The 15,153-nt window shown below is 39.2% G+C and overlaps 2 protein-coding genes across 3 annotated transcripts; one reads left to right on the top strand and one right to left on the bottom strand.

The window, feature by feature from the left end:
* Positions 1-466: 466 nt before the first annotated feature.
* znf367 (zinc finger protein 367) lies at positions 467-4,760 on the top strand. Its single transcript, XM_040050685.1, has 5 exons — positions 467-1,140; positions 1,915-2,065; positions 2,291-2,410; positions 2,897-3,035; positions 3,158-4,760. The coding sequence occupies exons 1-5, from the start codon at positions 862-864 to the stop codon at positions 3,411-3,413; spliced, it is 945 nt and encodes a 314-aa protein (XP_039906619.1). The 5' UTR covers positions 467-861; the 3' UTR covers positions 3,414-4,760.
* Positions 4,761-4,775: 15 nt separating this feature from the next.
* slc35d2 (solute carrier family 35 member D2) lies at positions 4,776-9,922 on the bottom strand. Of its 2 annotated transcripts, none has more exons than XM_040050683.1 (12): positions 9,789-9,922; positions 8,765-8,801; positions 8,596-8,682; positions 8,437-8,504; positions 8,266-8,337; positions 7,947-8,015; positions 7,737-7,839; positions 6,824-6,916; positions 6,655-6,722; positions 6,168-6,246; positions 5,858-5,940; positions 4,776-5,602 (listed from the first exon to the last, which is right to left on the bottom strand). In XM_040050683.1, the coding sequence occupies exons 3-12, from the start codon at positions 8,680-8,682 to the stop codon at positions 5,473-5,475; spliced, it is 852 nt and encodes a 283-aa protein (XP_039906617.1). In that variant the 5' UTR covers positions 8,765-8,801; positions 9,789-9,922; the 3' UTR covers positions 4,776-5,472. The 2 variants fall into 2 exon arrangements, with proteins under 2 accessions (XP_039906617.1, XP_039906616.1); XM_040050682.1 differs by lacking the exon at positions 9,789-9,922 and adding an exon at positions 8,963-9,479 and having other exon boundaries at positions 8,765-8,798.
* Between the last annotated feature and the right edge of the window lie 5,231 nt (positions 9,923-15,153).

Below are 15,153 nucleotides of genomic sequence, written 5' to 3'. Positions count from 1 at the left end.
ATCTGAAGAACACAGTATCTAGAGATTTAGTAGGGTTTTGGGTTAAACAGATAAACCACTTTAGGTATATTGCATTAATATAATGAAATTTCAAATAACTCTAAGTTTCTGTTTCCATTTCTCGCACACAATAAAGCCTTTGTTCTATTACTTCCGCCCTACAGTGATTACGTAACTTTGGCGCCTCGGAACCACCGTTTTCTTTCCCTTTAAAACGACAAAAACATGTAATAACATAAACAGATTCTTCAGCGCGGGAAAAGAGCCATCTGCTCATCCGCAATGTAAAAAAAAATTAACCGCCCTTCGCTCCCATTGGCTAACACGTGGGCCACAATCGCTTTCATTGGCTAGTCTTGATGTCAATCTGCGAGAGCGCGCATCAGGTGTTTAAATCTCATTGGACAAAAGCTTTTCGGCCAATTAGTGTGCACAGAGCCCTTCGCGTCTCCTACTGGTCTGGAGAATGGCTAGGTAGAGCCATATGGCTGCTGCCATTCGCTTCTTTTGACACGTGGGGTTCGACGCCTGCAGTGGATTGGAGGATGCACTGCTCAGGCGCGATTTTGCAACGCGGGACAACGCTCCTGTGGGCGCACACAGGTCAATTGAGACGACCTGCTGCGACAAGAAGGAAAGAAACCGCAGTCTTCACATATTCCTGCAACTTTTGTAGTTACTTTATAGCAGAGAGCGGATCAGAGATTTTCTTCTTCTTCTTGTACTCTTTGGAAATGAAGGAAGTATTTACTCCAGATTAAGAAGGCAAACTATTTATTACACTTGCTCGTTTATCTTGTTGAAAAAAAAAAATAGTTTTGCGGCTTTTGCGTCAAACACCGGGATTTTGACACTCAAACGATGGCTGAGAGCAAGCACCCTCACGTTATTTTCTGCAATGACTCGCCTAAAAGAGTTTTGGTGTCCGTCATCAAGACCACTCCGATTAAACCCAGGAAAGCAGAGGCCATAACTCCGACAAGCCCCGGCTTCAGCGACTTTATGGTCTACCCGTGGAAGTGGGGAGAGAACGCCCACAATGTAACCCTGAGCCCGGGCTCAGGGAGTGGAGCCGCGTCCCCTACCGGGACACAGACGGCCAGGGAAGCGGACACAGCTCCTTCACCTGAGCAGATCAAGGTTTGTCATATGAAAGTTTGTCTTGATACTCTTTAAAAAGTGGCATGGCTGGATGTCGTATGGATGTCTGAGCGCAACCTAAAAGCAGAAAGTATTTTTAAACTATTTTAATACTTTAATATTTTTAATGCAGAGACTGCTGACAACAGTGTAATACGCCTAAAAGAGCATTTGCAACTTAATTCATTGATATGTTGAAGAACCTCCAGAGCAGGTCTGAAAGGATATAGCATGTGTATAACAGGCGCAATAACCCATGCATAGTTATCACAGCAGAACAGCACGATCAGAATGAACACCTTTTTCTTGTAAAGTTATATATTCTCTTGAAATGTGATTACTTAAAACAGAGAGTCGGCCTCAATATGGCGTCATATAGAGTCATTTAAAAAACGCCCGCGCATTAGGGTGTGACTCCGTGGATTTTAAACCCCAGTTCCTGAATCTGGAGCAGCTGCTCCAATATGACGTGTAGTCGCGCGCCAAAAATGTAACCGGATGTGAATTAGCTCACAGTGTAACACGTGAGCTAATTAAATGAAGTCAGACTGGCACGTTGATACATTGTATGAAATGCAATAAATGAGTATTTTATGTGAATCATGTGTTATAAGTGTAGTAGATTATGAAGCAGTGAAAACAGTTTGTCCTTGGTTTGGCATATTATACCCTGCTTTGTCTCAAAGCTGTTGCACCATAGGTGTTCATTCATCCAGAGTCCTTTGATAAGTCTGATAGGGCCAGAGCAATGATTCTGCGTGTTCTCGCTGTCAGGATGGTATCCGCAGAGGCCGGCCACGGGCGGACACAGTCCGGGAGCTGATAAGCGAGGGGGAGACTTCATCCAGCCGTATCCGTTGTAACATCTGCAACCGAGTATTTCCCAGAGAGAAGTCTCTCCAGGCCCATAAGAGGACACACACAGGTGAGAGAAGTCTGCTGACCCATTATAAATTGCTTTAATACATGTGCTTCACCTGTCATGGTACAAAACATGAAACCATGTGGTCCCTGTTCTGAATTTAAAAGCATTGTCTAGTAATTACTAAAGTATTAAGTAACCACAGTTTTTCCACTAACTAACCCACCCCCTCCTCAATTTCCCAACTTGTGGGATGAATAAAGTATATCTTATCTTGTTCCACCCCAGGTGAGAGGCCTTATCTGTGTGACTACCCAAACTGTGGGAAGGCATTTGTCCAGAGTGGACAGCTGAAGACCCACCAGCGCCTGCACACTGGGGAAAAACCCTTTGTTTGCTCTGAGAAAGGTGGGTGTGAAACGTAGAATTTTTTTTTATTTTTTTTTTTTAGAAAAGACCATGCAGTTAGCCTTTTAAAAATGTATTATCACAAACAGCAAACTGAAAGTTTTCACCTTTAGTGTCTTCAAGGTACTTTCCATTAAGATGAAATGTGGTTTATTTACTATGACTGACTAGAGCCTTAAACTAATACTTGGAAAGTACCTGGGAAATGAAACTGACAGTGTAACAGTCTGCTGTAATTTCATGTACTAACCCTAAAAATCATTACTGTTGCTTTGTGACTTATAAAAAGTCATATTTGAGTAAACATCGTTACTCATTAATTTATTAATAGTAATCCATTCTAAGAAGACTGAAGTACTGTTGTGTACTGTTTATAACAGTAGTGAACCACAAAAATGTTGTGCACTACACATTTTAACTATGTAAAAATGACAAAAACCTCCAGTCATTTTCTGCAGTTATTCAGACTTGATGCTTCCTCTGCAGGATGTGGCAATCGGTTTACACATGCTAACCGACACTGCCCCAAGCATCCTTTCTCCCGTCTGAAGAGGGAAGAACCAAAGGAGGGTCTGGGGAAGGCTCAGTCTGTGGATAACAAGGCTGTGGCAGAGTGGCTGGCAAAGTAAGTGAAAGTAGGCTCATATGTACAAAAGCTGGACCGTGAGGAAGATTTGCACATTTAAATAGCTTTTTGTTTGTTTGTTTTGTTTACATTGTATGGTAATATGCTCTTTGTCATTGCAGGTACTGGCGAACCCGTGAGCAGCGTGCCCCTACAACCACCAAGGTGAAGCCACAGGGCAAGGCTAGAGGGCAGGACCAGGAGCAGCAGGATCCAATGGAGTTTCTCCAGTCTGATGAAGAGAATGGGGAAGAAGAGACCTCAGAGGAGGAGAAGAGCACCCAGGGAGGAGCAGCCAAGCGCCGCCTCCAGGAGCAACGAGAGCGACTCCACGGCGCTCTGGCGCTCATCGAGCTGGCTAACAACCTGTCTCCCTGAACGAACACCCATCCCACTTCCTCATCCCGGACTCCCAATTCCCTGCCCTCGTATCTCTATCCCAGTCCGCCTTCCTGTTACATGTGCTGTCGCTAAAATTCTTCCTACAATGCAGATCAACAAGTAGTTTAGTTTTTTTCCTGTAAAGTTGTGAAAACAGACTTTGTAAAAGAGCTGGATTGGCTTGAGATCAGTGTTACACAGGTATCTGTTCCCACACACATTATCAGGAAGGCACAAGCTAAAGCACCTTATTCAGCTTCAATTTTATCCTTTTTAGGCTGCTATAATTGTAGATTTGACAATATGAAGAATGTCTTTCTTTCTTCTGTCTTCTAAAGACAAAGAAAGGATACCTATCATGTTTTGGTTTTGTTTGCACTTTGGTAACAAGTTTTTTTTTTTTAAGTATATTGTGAGTATAAGAGTGTGTATGACTGTATATATGGATTAAGCTCAGATGGACGGAATGATACAGGGTGTGGTCAGCCATAGGAAATGTTGAGTTCAACTGTCAGATGGCGTCTCACCATGTTCCCAGGTTTCATCTCTGGTGCTATAAGCACAATTTCACTGCCACTGATGACAGCAGTGGCAGTAGAAATGGACTGAGAAAGGTTCAGCTAGTTTTTTGCCTCACAGGTACAACTTTATTTAAGGGCAAAGGTGGACAAGAGGGAAGTCAGGGAAGATGGAAAAGTCTGACATTATATGACACGGGCCATTTTTATATGTGTGATCATTGCAACCCTAATCCGCAGGTCTGATCAGGTACAAGCTCTTAAAAAAATTCAAATCTTTACAGTTGACGCTTGTCTAAATATATACATGTAACTATTTTCTCAACAGTAACAGACAAGCATAACACTCGTTTTCTAAATACAGTCTACCAGATTCTACAGTGTTCAAAGGTTCCAAGTAGTTTTTAAACACAGGAAAACATTTAGATTTTGTGGTTTTCCTCGTAACAAGTTTGCGAAACCAAAAAGTGTTTTCAACTAGGTGGGAGATGTTTTACAATGCGTGTCAGTCACCTTTTATATTAAAAGCTGGCTGACTAGTTTTGATATGGGAACAGTACCATAGTAGTGGGTGGCAGTTTTTTTTTAATGTATGTATCTCATTACAAGTCATTTTTTCCATATGTTTGATTAACTCATAAAAGGGAAATATTGCAACACAAAATGTCCCACGATTGTAAAACATACATTTGGGGAAACTCATTGGTTTTTATGAAGTACTTGGAGCCCCCATCAAGTCTTGGATTAAGTTTGCAATGCACTGAATATTAGGTTGCCTTGCCCAGAAGAAATGGCACTTGTTTATCATAAACTGATGTGTAGTGGATTTTTTTTGTTTTTGTTTTTTTCCCTGAAGCAACACTACATCTCTTAACACTGTAAGAAGCCTTTCACAAGTGCCCTGCCTCTGTTTAGGGGAAACCTGCACCAGAAAGCTGTCACTCGAGAAGTCAAGCGAATTTGAATTTTGTTTTTTTAAGTAATGGTGAAACTGGAAGCCAAGTGGATTGTTGATAATCAGTAAACCAAATGATTTATTCTAGCCAATTAGAATATACCTGGAAGCATTTTACCCTTTGTTTATATTTCGGTTTGAGAAAGATTAAGGCATTTAATATATACATGTAGTTTTAGAATATCGAGTGCACAATTTACAGAGAGCTTTGAAATTTTAATTTGTAGTTTCAGTTTTCCCCACTGCTAACATCCTCCATCAGTTTTCATATTTAAGTGTGTAGGGCGATTCTGCTTGCTTGGTAGATATACTACATGTTTTAAAGTACAAATTTTCTCTCACAGGCTGTCCACACTGTTCTGTCATTGTTGATCTTCAATAAACATTCACTGAACCTGACCCAGGATTTACCCCTTCCTTGTCCATTTGTTCATTGTGTAAAAGTATAATGAAATAGATGGAACCTGGAATATACTTGGAAAGCATTTTATTGATTTTATTTTTTTGCTTAAGCACATAAGTGCTGAAGTAATATCATGCTCCAATATGGAGCAGATCAGCGCCACCAAGTGGTGAAATCCCTTTAGACCTTAGAGTACTTTCCTGCTGATTCCTCGGAGATCTGAAGCTTCAGCTTTTGTGCTCCTGTGTCACTTCCAGATGGTTTCTTGTTGTTGAAGGTCATATATGAGTACATTAGTCCACCTGACATACTGAAAACCAAAAAGATAAAATGTTCAAGGAAACAAAATCTGCAGACTAAACTACATTTATCAGATAATGCCTAATCTTCACTTTCAATCAATATTTTGCTCTAGATTAAAATCCTTCCCAAGCCAGATTCCAATCTGCTGTTCTTATTCAACATAGCATACTATTTGGCTTTTTGAAGAAATATGGCCTCTTATAGAGTCACGCTTAACTCTGTAGTGAGGAACAGAAAATAGCATTTAAGTCTTATTACTCACCAAATGCTGAGGCCTAGGAAATTAGTCCAAGAGAACAGGTAGTCTCCACCCACAAACATGCCAATATAGGCCACTGCAATATTCTGAGGAAAAGGTGAAATTTTGTTCACTTTAGTATCATTGTGTTGGAAATAAGGAAAAAAAAAAAACAACTATCTTAGTAAATCCCTCCACCTGTCCATCACCATGGATCAAGAAAAAAGGAGGAAATTTTTTGCTGTGGATTTCAGTTAACAGTTTTTCAAAGAACTCTTAATATTTGGATTTTGTACAATAAAAAAAAAACAAACTAATATCAGTGTGCTCTTACCTTTACTGCCCCAACTACTGTGGTTGTAAGTGCTGAGTTATAATGGCTGCAGAGGACGATGGAATACATCAGCACAAACCTAAAGAAAATTAGGACAAAAGCAAAACAGCTTTGAACAGCGATCTAACATCTGGGCCATTCCATCGTCAACTCAACACCCTCAGATTCAACAACGTTTTTATTTGTGCAAATATTTTAGTGTGTTTAATAAAGGTTAACGAAATTCTGCCTTCACACTATGAATACTTTCCAAGTTATAGGCCCTCAAAATATACAGAAGGGTGGGTAGAACATATGCCCTTTCAACTTAGTCTCTTTTTTACCTACGATCATACCATATTCACCCCCTAGCCATCTCCGCTTCTGTGTCAGAATAATTTTCATCACATCCTAGTCATCTTTGATCAATTTTATATAGAATGACCGACTCAAGGAAGTTTGATTTCTACAATAACTGAACAGTTTGGACTGGATTATAGTGACATACCCCATTAAGCATGAAATAAGGAAACAAAAGACAAATGTGCCTTTCACCCAGTCTTCAAATGTGACTGCCTGTGGATCAAAACATAAAGGGTGGTAACAGAATACAGTTTCTGGCACAGAAAACCAAAAAACAACAATAAATAGCGATAATGCACCTGATCACAGTTTACCTTGTGTAAATCTCCAGTAAACGCACTTGCCAAGACAGTAGGAATGACAATTATTAATGCATTGTAAAACAGGACCCCATACTTCCCAAGACCCTTGACAAAAAGAAGGAGGAAAACAAATGTAAACAGCAAACACTGTTATGAAATAGGGACATTTCAAAGTATTGAGAACGTTAACATTTTACTCCTGTGAGGCACATGCGTCATTAGATGCTCGCAACACTATGCATTTAAAAAAAAAAAGGTTAAAAAATGTGCGAATCCCACGATTCTGCTTTTAGATATAAAGACGCTGCTAGAGTGGAGCTGCCATGATCAAAGGATATTTGTGAACGACACTAAAACTTTCTGTTTTGTTGTTTAAAAAGATAATGCTCAGCTTTCTTTTCTAATATTCTTCTTCTTTCAGCTGTTACCTTGGGGTTACCACAGCAGATCATCTACCTCCACTCCTAGCATCCTCCGTTGTCACATCAACCCTCTGCATATCCTTCTTTACTACATCCATGAATTTTCTCTGGGGTCTTCATCTTTTCCTTCTGCCTAGCAGCTCCATCTTCAGCATCCTTTGTCCAGATAAATCCACCCTCCTCCGCCCCATGTCCAAACAGTTTCAGCCTTGCTTCTTTAACTTTGTTTTGCACACTGCTCAGCCTGAGCTGTCCCACCTGTAGCTCCAACTCTGACACAAATCACACCTGACACGTGTCTCCACCCAATCCACTCTGCCTGCACACTCTCCTTCACTGTGCATTGCTTTGGATGGTTGTGCCCCCATTTTTCTTGGCAGCACAGCTGTGCAGTAAAATAGTTTTTTGTTTTTTTTCTTCAAACAACACCTGGACAGAGATATATCTACTAAGGCAGCAATGCTCAAATTGTCTCTGTTTTTCTACGGAACAGGAAATCCTACCTTATCACCAAGTTTCTTCTTGGTGTACACTCCACTGGCAGCAGTGAATGCATCATTAAGCAGGATGAATGTATAGCCCTCCACATCAAAGGCCAGGTCTGAACTATAGGAGACAATAGAGATGGAGGTAAAGTCTACTTTGTTTTTGCAGTTCATGGAGAAATACAATTACAAAAGTAATTTAAATAAAAACAAGAAGCAAAACTATACCTTGCAGCAATCATAGCACCAAATACTATGGTTACAACACTGTATACAAGACGCTTTGGAAATGTTTTTCTGAAAATGGAGATAAAGAGGACAAAACAGGCATACATTAATGGGCACTTCCATTGTTAAATCTTTTTTTTTTTTTTTAAATCTCACATCCTACACTGAAAGCTCTCACATTGTTTAACTCCATTAACAAATCCATTAGAAACCTCTTCAAGTAAAGTACTTTAAGAAATTTCAGACCAAATCAGATGAGATAAGGCCCTAGAGTGCTTCAAGGCTCAAACAGTAATACATAGTTAGAATAATTCCTTACCTTAGTATATACGCTTCCAAGATCATTGTCATCAATATAGTGAATTTCCGCAAAACTGTAAACATGGGTAAACTGTAACAGATAACACAGTTTCGGGGTATGAGAATGAGTACTGAGAAAATCTTAACTAAATTTAAGGACTAAATGTGATGCAAATGAACTGGTAAAAACCTGAGTTTTTTGGTGCTTGCCAGGCCTGTAACATGGTTCCCAACGTACAGCAAAGGGAGGGGGAAAATCTGGGTATAACAAACAAAAAGATTTATAGATCACAAAATACATTAAAAAAAAGAATAAATAGAGATATGATAATGGGGTGAGGGTGCTTACTTTTAAGAGAACATTCTTGTCGAAATCTTGAAACTGCACCGTTTTGCTCTTTTTGGCCGCATAAAGAACAATAACAGTGGTGATCATCTGAAAGGACAATAAAATGAGTTTGTATTTGTTTATTATTAGTGGAGTGTGGGTGGGAGGTATTCACACCTGGACAACATACCTGTCCAATTCCCAGACACAAGTAGGAGGGAAATCTGCAAAGTCAACACACAAAAACCAGAACTCTTAAATATAACTCGACAACAGAGAATAAGCTATTATTACAAGCTTCCTTTATCTGTGAACTTAACAATTTTTTTTTTGCTTCCGTCCTTCGACTATGAATAAATGAGTGATATCCCTACAAAGCGACACCTACCTGAAAGTTGTCAACACGGTTTTGTTCACTACGGTAATAAGAAACGAACTTCCGGCATAAAACAGTGCAGAGAGGAGCTTGAGCAAAGCGGAGTGTTCCGCAGTTTCTTCACAGGGTTCCAAAGACATAGTTACATACTGCGAATGAAGCTTTTAGCGTTTAAAATTAGGCTTGAGTTGATTCTGGTCGAGTGGCGACTTTCGTTGAGCTGCCCTTTCCTGTCCACCAGTCGTAAATGGCCACATAGCAAAAGAAAGGGTAGGCGGTCTTTTACAACTATTACATAATTCAGGAGATGGGTCGAGCTGAAGCCAAATTGTTTCGCCTGTCTTTAAAATGTCAAGCACATTTTCACTTAATAGGAAACGAAAAGAAAAGCACACTGTTACCAAATAAAGCGCAGACGTTCCAAATAGTTTACATGAGTTTTTATAGATGAAATGTAAACAGTTTAGGGAGAAAAAAAGAAAAAAAGAGGAAGACTCGGTAACCACACTATAACACAAAGTTAGTTAAACACCAGAAATACCAGTCTGTCCAGTTAAGAAACATAAAGCAACGTGAATCAGTTTCACCTGATTTGGAGCAAATTAAAGTGAGAACAGGTGCACTGGAGCGGCAACAAGGACCCCCCCTTTAGGACAGGGAGCCACCATTATTACGGTTGATTTTAATCAGGCAAACCTCCAGTCTTTCCTGCCTACATTCTAACACAATGTAAGATGTATGACAACAGGGGGGAGCATTTACACACATACAACATAAGAGAGCCACACAGCTCCCAGACCTAGACCAGTCTGACCATCTCTCTCTTCTCCACTCACCGAGCTGAAAAGGGGGATCAGGTCAGCTCTGCACTACCTGGGAGTGCTCAGGAGGAACAAGATCTTTGAGAAGCTGCTGGTGACCTTCTATCGCTCAGCCATTGAGAGCATCTTTACATATGTGGTTCACTCACTGCACCCAGGCTCAGTGGAAGAGGCTTCAGAGGTCACCTGTTTGAGTTGCTGTCCTCTAGGGGGCGCTACAGGTCCGTCCAAACCACGATTAACAGTCTCAGAAACACATTTTCTTTTCACAAGCCATTACTGTACAAATTTCACATCAGTACTTCTCACATCACACATCACTACACATGTGTATATGGTGGTACTTTTTGATTTGTTTTCATTGTTATTTATTCTAAATGCTGCTATGAAGGAGCAGCTTCTAATCTTTTTGAACATCTGATATTTAATGTCAACAAAGGACTCTGATTCTGATTTTGAACAGGCAGGCGATGCCCACTGGTTATTTTTTCTCGAGTTTTGTTTTTATTATTGTCCTCGTCATGGCTTTCCATGGCCAGCAAAGTTAGTCCAGCTCCTCTAGGATGCTACATCCATACATTCTACTGCAACAAGGTTTGCTGTGTCCCCCAGTGCAATCTTAAGACTGTGAAGGAGATACCAGGAGACCAACTGCTGCACAAGAAGCCGGACAGGAACATAGTAGGGCATCGACCTAGCAGCTGGATGATCTGCCAAAAAGTTACTGCCAAATATTGAATTTGCTTTTTATTTATAATGTTGTTATTTATATTGGTAAATAATATTCAGCATGATTTATCCAGGATAAAATAAAGAAATTACCTGTTTTGTCATAGGTATCCTCACAAATCTGCACTATTTGATCTACTCTGCATTCTACATCATAATCAATCAAATCCTTTTGGGCAACTTGAAATATATTTGTAGAGCTGTTCTATGTTATATTTGTTGCAATTTCTGCTGCCCTCTTGGACACATCACTGTATATAAAAATGCATTTTAAATATAAATGAGACCTTTTACCTGAATAAATAAAAGACATGTCCTTTGCCAAAAACTGATTGTGGGCAGCATCTAGCAGAGATATCGTTTCTGGCTCAAAATTATTTTGGTACCATTCATGTGATATATGTTTGAGGGATTATAGGTCAACAAGTCATTCACAATAGTTTAAATACCAACAACTCATTTTTATATACTTTTTAACAAATTTATTTATTTACTTATTTAATAAATAAAATTTTATTAAAATTTATTATGTATTAAAATTTACCGTATTTACTTCTTGACAGATGATCACTTTGTGGCACAACAGCCTTTTCTGTTCAAGGAGGAATGAAAGCAGTGCTGCCAGAGTCTTACAAATCACCCCCAGTGAGCTACTTGTGAGCATCTTTATGACTCTTTTTGAGACATCAGGAAAAAGTCCTGATAGCTTTAATTGGGACCTGTGCTCACAGCCCAACACCAACACAGGTAAAACTGATTCACAATGTGTCGAAGTGGACAGATGGCTGTGTGTTGTACTGTATACTTGTAAAAAATGGCCCCAAAACAGGGCTTAGTGTATTACAAAACACAAGAACATTTTAATTTTTAATTGTAATAGACCAAATTCAACATATCATTGTTGGTACACAAAAGCTTATTTTCCCTTTTATGCAAAATTGTACCTTAAAGAGGTTTATTTCAATACATTGTACTATGAAGACAATTTCAGGTCTGCATATTATTGAACAAGAGTTCTCTTTAATGTACAAATATGGATTTATCTCTGGTGTCAGCTGATCTTAAAATAATGCCAGGCTGCCTTGTGTTTGGTTATATACCTGTATATATGTATATTTAATGTACTCTGCGTTTCTCTTTTTTTCTCAGGCTAATGTGCTCTGATTACATATAAAGAAATCTAAGATAAGCAGCCTAAATGTACATTATATGGCATTGTCAGTGAAGCTTTTCTCTTACGTGTTTATTCTTTTTTTTTTTTTTTGAAGTAGGGACATTGATTGTGAATACATGTTATTCACTGTATAACTTAATAGATAAATTACACATAATTGTGCGGCACTTTGGTTCTCAGCTCTAGGCTGAAACCTGCCTGATCTCTGCCAAGTTAAACATTACCAGACAAAAAGTGGTTATCATGCTTCAGTAGGCAAGTAAGCAAAGCTCTTATTTCTGGAAGTGTCTACCGGACTGTGCTGCACCCATAAATGTACTGTTTTGTGTATTTGAACATATTTTCCCACAGTGAGCAGTGGGACTGTTTTTGCTGTTAGCAGCAGGTGTGTATGGACAAGTTTTTCTGAGATATTAAAGTGTTGATACCAAGACAAGAGAATAGTTTGCTTGAGACAACTGAATATTAAATAGATTGGTTCTTACATACAGCTTGCCTCCTTTACTCATTCACATCCGTTCACACAAGAACATTTTTCTATGCCTTTTTTTCTATGTGTGCTTTCTATTTAACCTTCAAACACATTCACACCCAAATGAATGCATCTGTGAGTAACTTGAGATTGGCCCAAGAGGATTTGGCCTGCAAACTGGGAGCAGTCATGGATCAAACCACCTGTTTCCTGTTCTACCTCCTGAGCTACAAAAAAATATGGGTATATTGTGTACATTGTCCATATGCAGAAGAAATGTGAGATGCCTTATCTTGCTAGCTTGGTATAGGAAGTAAATTAAAGATATGATAATTGTCTGTTGACACGTTTCTGAATATACTTGCTTTGGCAAACATGCATACCTGAATTCCTGCAGTTGAGCAGTCTATGGAAAAATCCCTATGAGTGTTTCCACAAGATGGTGCTGTAGCATCAGGCTCATGTTTGACGGTGACAGGGAAACTCTTGTAATGATTGGCAGCTGTTCACAAAATCAGTTTGTACCTTTACTTCACTCTCAGCAGAAAAGTTACAAGTGCAGGTCTTCTTTGTTATAAATCTCTCCTTTAAAAGCCCTTCTCATCATTTTCACTTCACAATAAACAAAACTGATCCCTTTTCGAAGACCTTTTCCACATAGTTCCTGTTCCTCTTAAACGGGATGAATCAATGCTTTATGACAGTTTTGAGTGCTGATGAATGCGTGCCTGGAGAACAATGACATGGGATTAAATTGTGGGCAGAGGTTCAACTGTGCGAAGCTGTGACATGTTTTTGTGTATGTGTGTGTGTCTGTGTGTGGGGGGGGGTTAAGTTTACCTATACTCTCATCTGACACCGTGTTTTTCCTCTTTGAACTTTAATAAACTCTTTCTCTTGTTATTTAACTGTATAACTATGATAAAATAAAATAAAACTTCTACTCAGTAGAAACTTTCTTCATAATTAGAATAACCACCACTGGAGAAACCTGCTTTGACTTGAATACACTCATATGGGAAAGTATTTATGAATGTTTCCGATCCTTTGTGACTCGAGGCAGTCAATAAAACCGTAATTTGCTGGAGGCTCTCTTCCATTTTAAATGACTTGCTTACAGTTACGGTCATAACAGGTTCATCAGTTGGGTGTTAACATAAGTGACTCTGACTTGATAACTCATATAATGGACCAATGACGAATCCTGTTAAAAAGCAAGGAGCTTAAAATGTGGTGAGCCAAGAAACTTAATTAAAAATTAACTGTAAACCTGCCAAAGTTAATAACAGAAATACGTTAACACGGGATGCCTGCATGGTGGGTGATGGTTAAACAGGAATCTTTAGTAGAATAAATGGCAAACATTTTATTTAAATCTAACAGACTGTGCACATCTTGTGTGATGAACTGAAATAAACAAAAGTGACAAATTAGGTAAAGAGTTTGAGCCACAATGTACCACCAAAGAAGCAGGTGTCCCACAGGTGTACGACTGGATTGCCACTGCGACGGCCCAGCATATGACTCACATCCCTTTTTGTTCTGACATCGTTCAGTGATTTCCAACAATGAAGTAACTAGCATTCTCAAAGACACCAGTCACCCTAAGATAGATTTATATCAGATGATAAAGATGATCAGTCAAAAGAGCTTTGCATTGCTTTTGTGGTGTCACACACTTCTACTCATCCTTGGTGGGGTGTGGAGCTACAGCAGGTGTGGTGCATGAACAGGTGAAAAATAAACAACTTTGCCAATGCCATTGTGATGACATGTATTTATGTAGGATTTACATTTAAATCCTTCTTATTGTTATGGAGTGATTAAAACATTAAGGAGCGGGATTAACTTTTCTCAGCTTCTGAAGTGAAAGAAAAAGTGTCTGAGAATCTCTGTTCTAAACAACAACAGTGACGAAGCTGCCCCGAACCCTAACGGCAAAATGACCCACACAGCATAATCCCTCATGACACGGATCGAGACTCAGCCCTCTGTATGCTTCACTGTAAAAACAAAGATTGCAATTAAAAGTACAGGTCTAAGCAGCAATGAGCAACATAGGATCAGAAGCTCAATTTATTTTTTCATAGTTATACAGTTAAATAACAAGAAAAAGAAGCTTTATGACAAAAAGTCAAATAAATATAAATTTTAAAAAAAGTCTACTTTTTTAATAGTTAAAAAAATTACCTTTTGATTATCTTGACCTTTTTTTTATTAAAAAAGGAGGGAAAAAACGGAGAGGGGGACAGCTTTAAGCTAGATAGTGTAAGTATGGATAACAAGCCAGGGCTATGAAGTCGTGAGAAAAGGAAAACACAAGTTTATCTACACAGGTTTTTCATCTCAGCAGACTGATGCAGCCTCATTGTGCAGTCTTTTTAAGAGAGCTCTCACCTTCCAGAGGACCTTATTCTTTTCTCCCATATCAGTGGCATTGACTTGATTTGCTACAATGATGGACTCCATAATCCTGAAGAATCTGTCTTGACTTATCGAATTGGCTATAACTACAGCCCAGTCTGAAGATCAATATGCTGAAAATTGTTTCCAGCTCCAGAATTTTACCAATTTTACCAATGTAATACCATAAAATGACAAATGCCAAGGTTACACATTGATTTGAATGCATAATGGGTGGTGGGTAAAATCACTGCTCAGCTTACGGCAAAGTTGGGATGTCTTCCGAGCTCTCACCTTCCCACTCTAATGTCTGGCTCTCCTCCACCTCATCCGTGACACCTATAAGTATGACTCTTCTTCTGCAATTCAAATCCTTTCTGGCCTGTTCAGCCCTTCGTGAAGGGACATTGGGAGTTGGTGAGTGCAGCTGCCCACAACAAAGGTCACTGAATGAAAGTTTTGTTTGGAAAGAATTAAAGTTACTGTACATTTCTGAAAACCCTCTGAAGTTAAGAATCTCAGAAGAAACTGTTTGATTTGTATGAAGGGAAAAATAATAACTGCAAAAAAGCCAGTGTTGTCTGTTAGTCAAACCCCCACAGAT

Source organism: Simochromis diagramma, unplaced genomic scaffold (genome assembly GCF_900408965.1).
Source record: "Simochromis diagramma unplaced genomic scaffold, fSimDia1.1 OVJJ01000131.1, whole genome shotgun sequence".
Lineage (NCBI taxonomy): Eukaryota > Metazoa > Chordata > Actinopteri > Cichliformes > Cichlidae > Simochromis > Simochromis diagramma.
This window is presented reverse-complemented; position numbering and strand designations above follow the sequence as displayed.

Excerpts from the sequence above, each read along its gene's own strand:
- znf367 (XM_040050685.1), top strand. The coding sequence starts at position 862 with ATGGCTGAGAGCAAGCACCCTCACGTTATTTTCTGCAATGACTCGCCT. Across the intron at positions 2,066-2,290 it reads CCATAAGAGGACACACACAG|GTGAGAGGCCTTATCTGTGT; the intron begins GTGAGAGAAGTC and ends GTTCCACCCCAG. Across the intron at positions 2,411-2,896 it reads CTTTGTTTGCTCTGAGAAAG|GATGTGGCAATCGGTTTACA; the intron begins GTGGGTGTGAAA and ends CTTCCTCTGCAG.
- slc35d2 (XM_040050682.1), bottom strand. The coding sequence starts at position 9,090 with ATGTCTTTGGAACCCTGTGAAGAAACTGCGGAACACTCCGCTTTGCTC. Across the intron at positions 8,338-8,436 it reads GCAAGCACCAAAAAACTCAG|TTTACCCATGTTTACAGTTT; the intron begins GTTTTTACCAGT and ends TATCTGTTACAG. Across the intron at positions 6,247-6,654 it reads CTTATTTCATGCTTAATGGG|GTTTGTGCTGATGTATTCCA; the intron begins GTATGTCACTAT and ends AATTTTCTTTAG.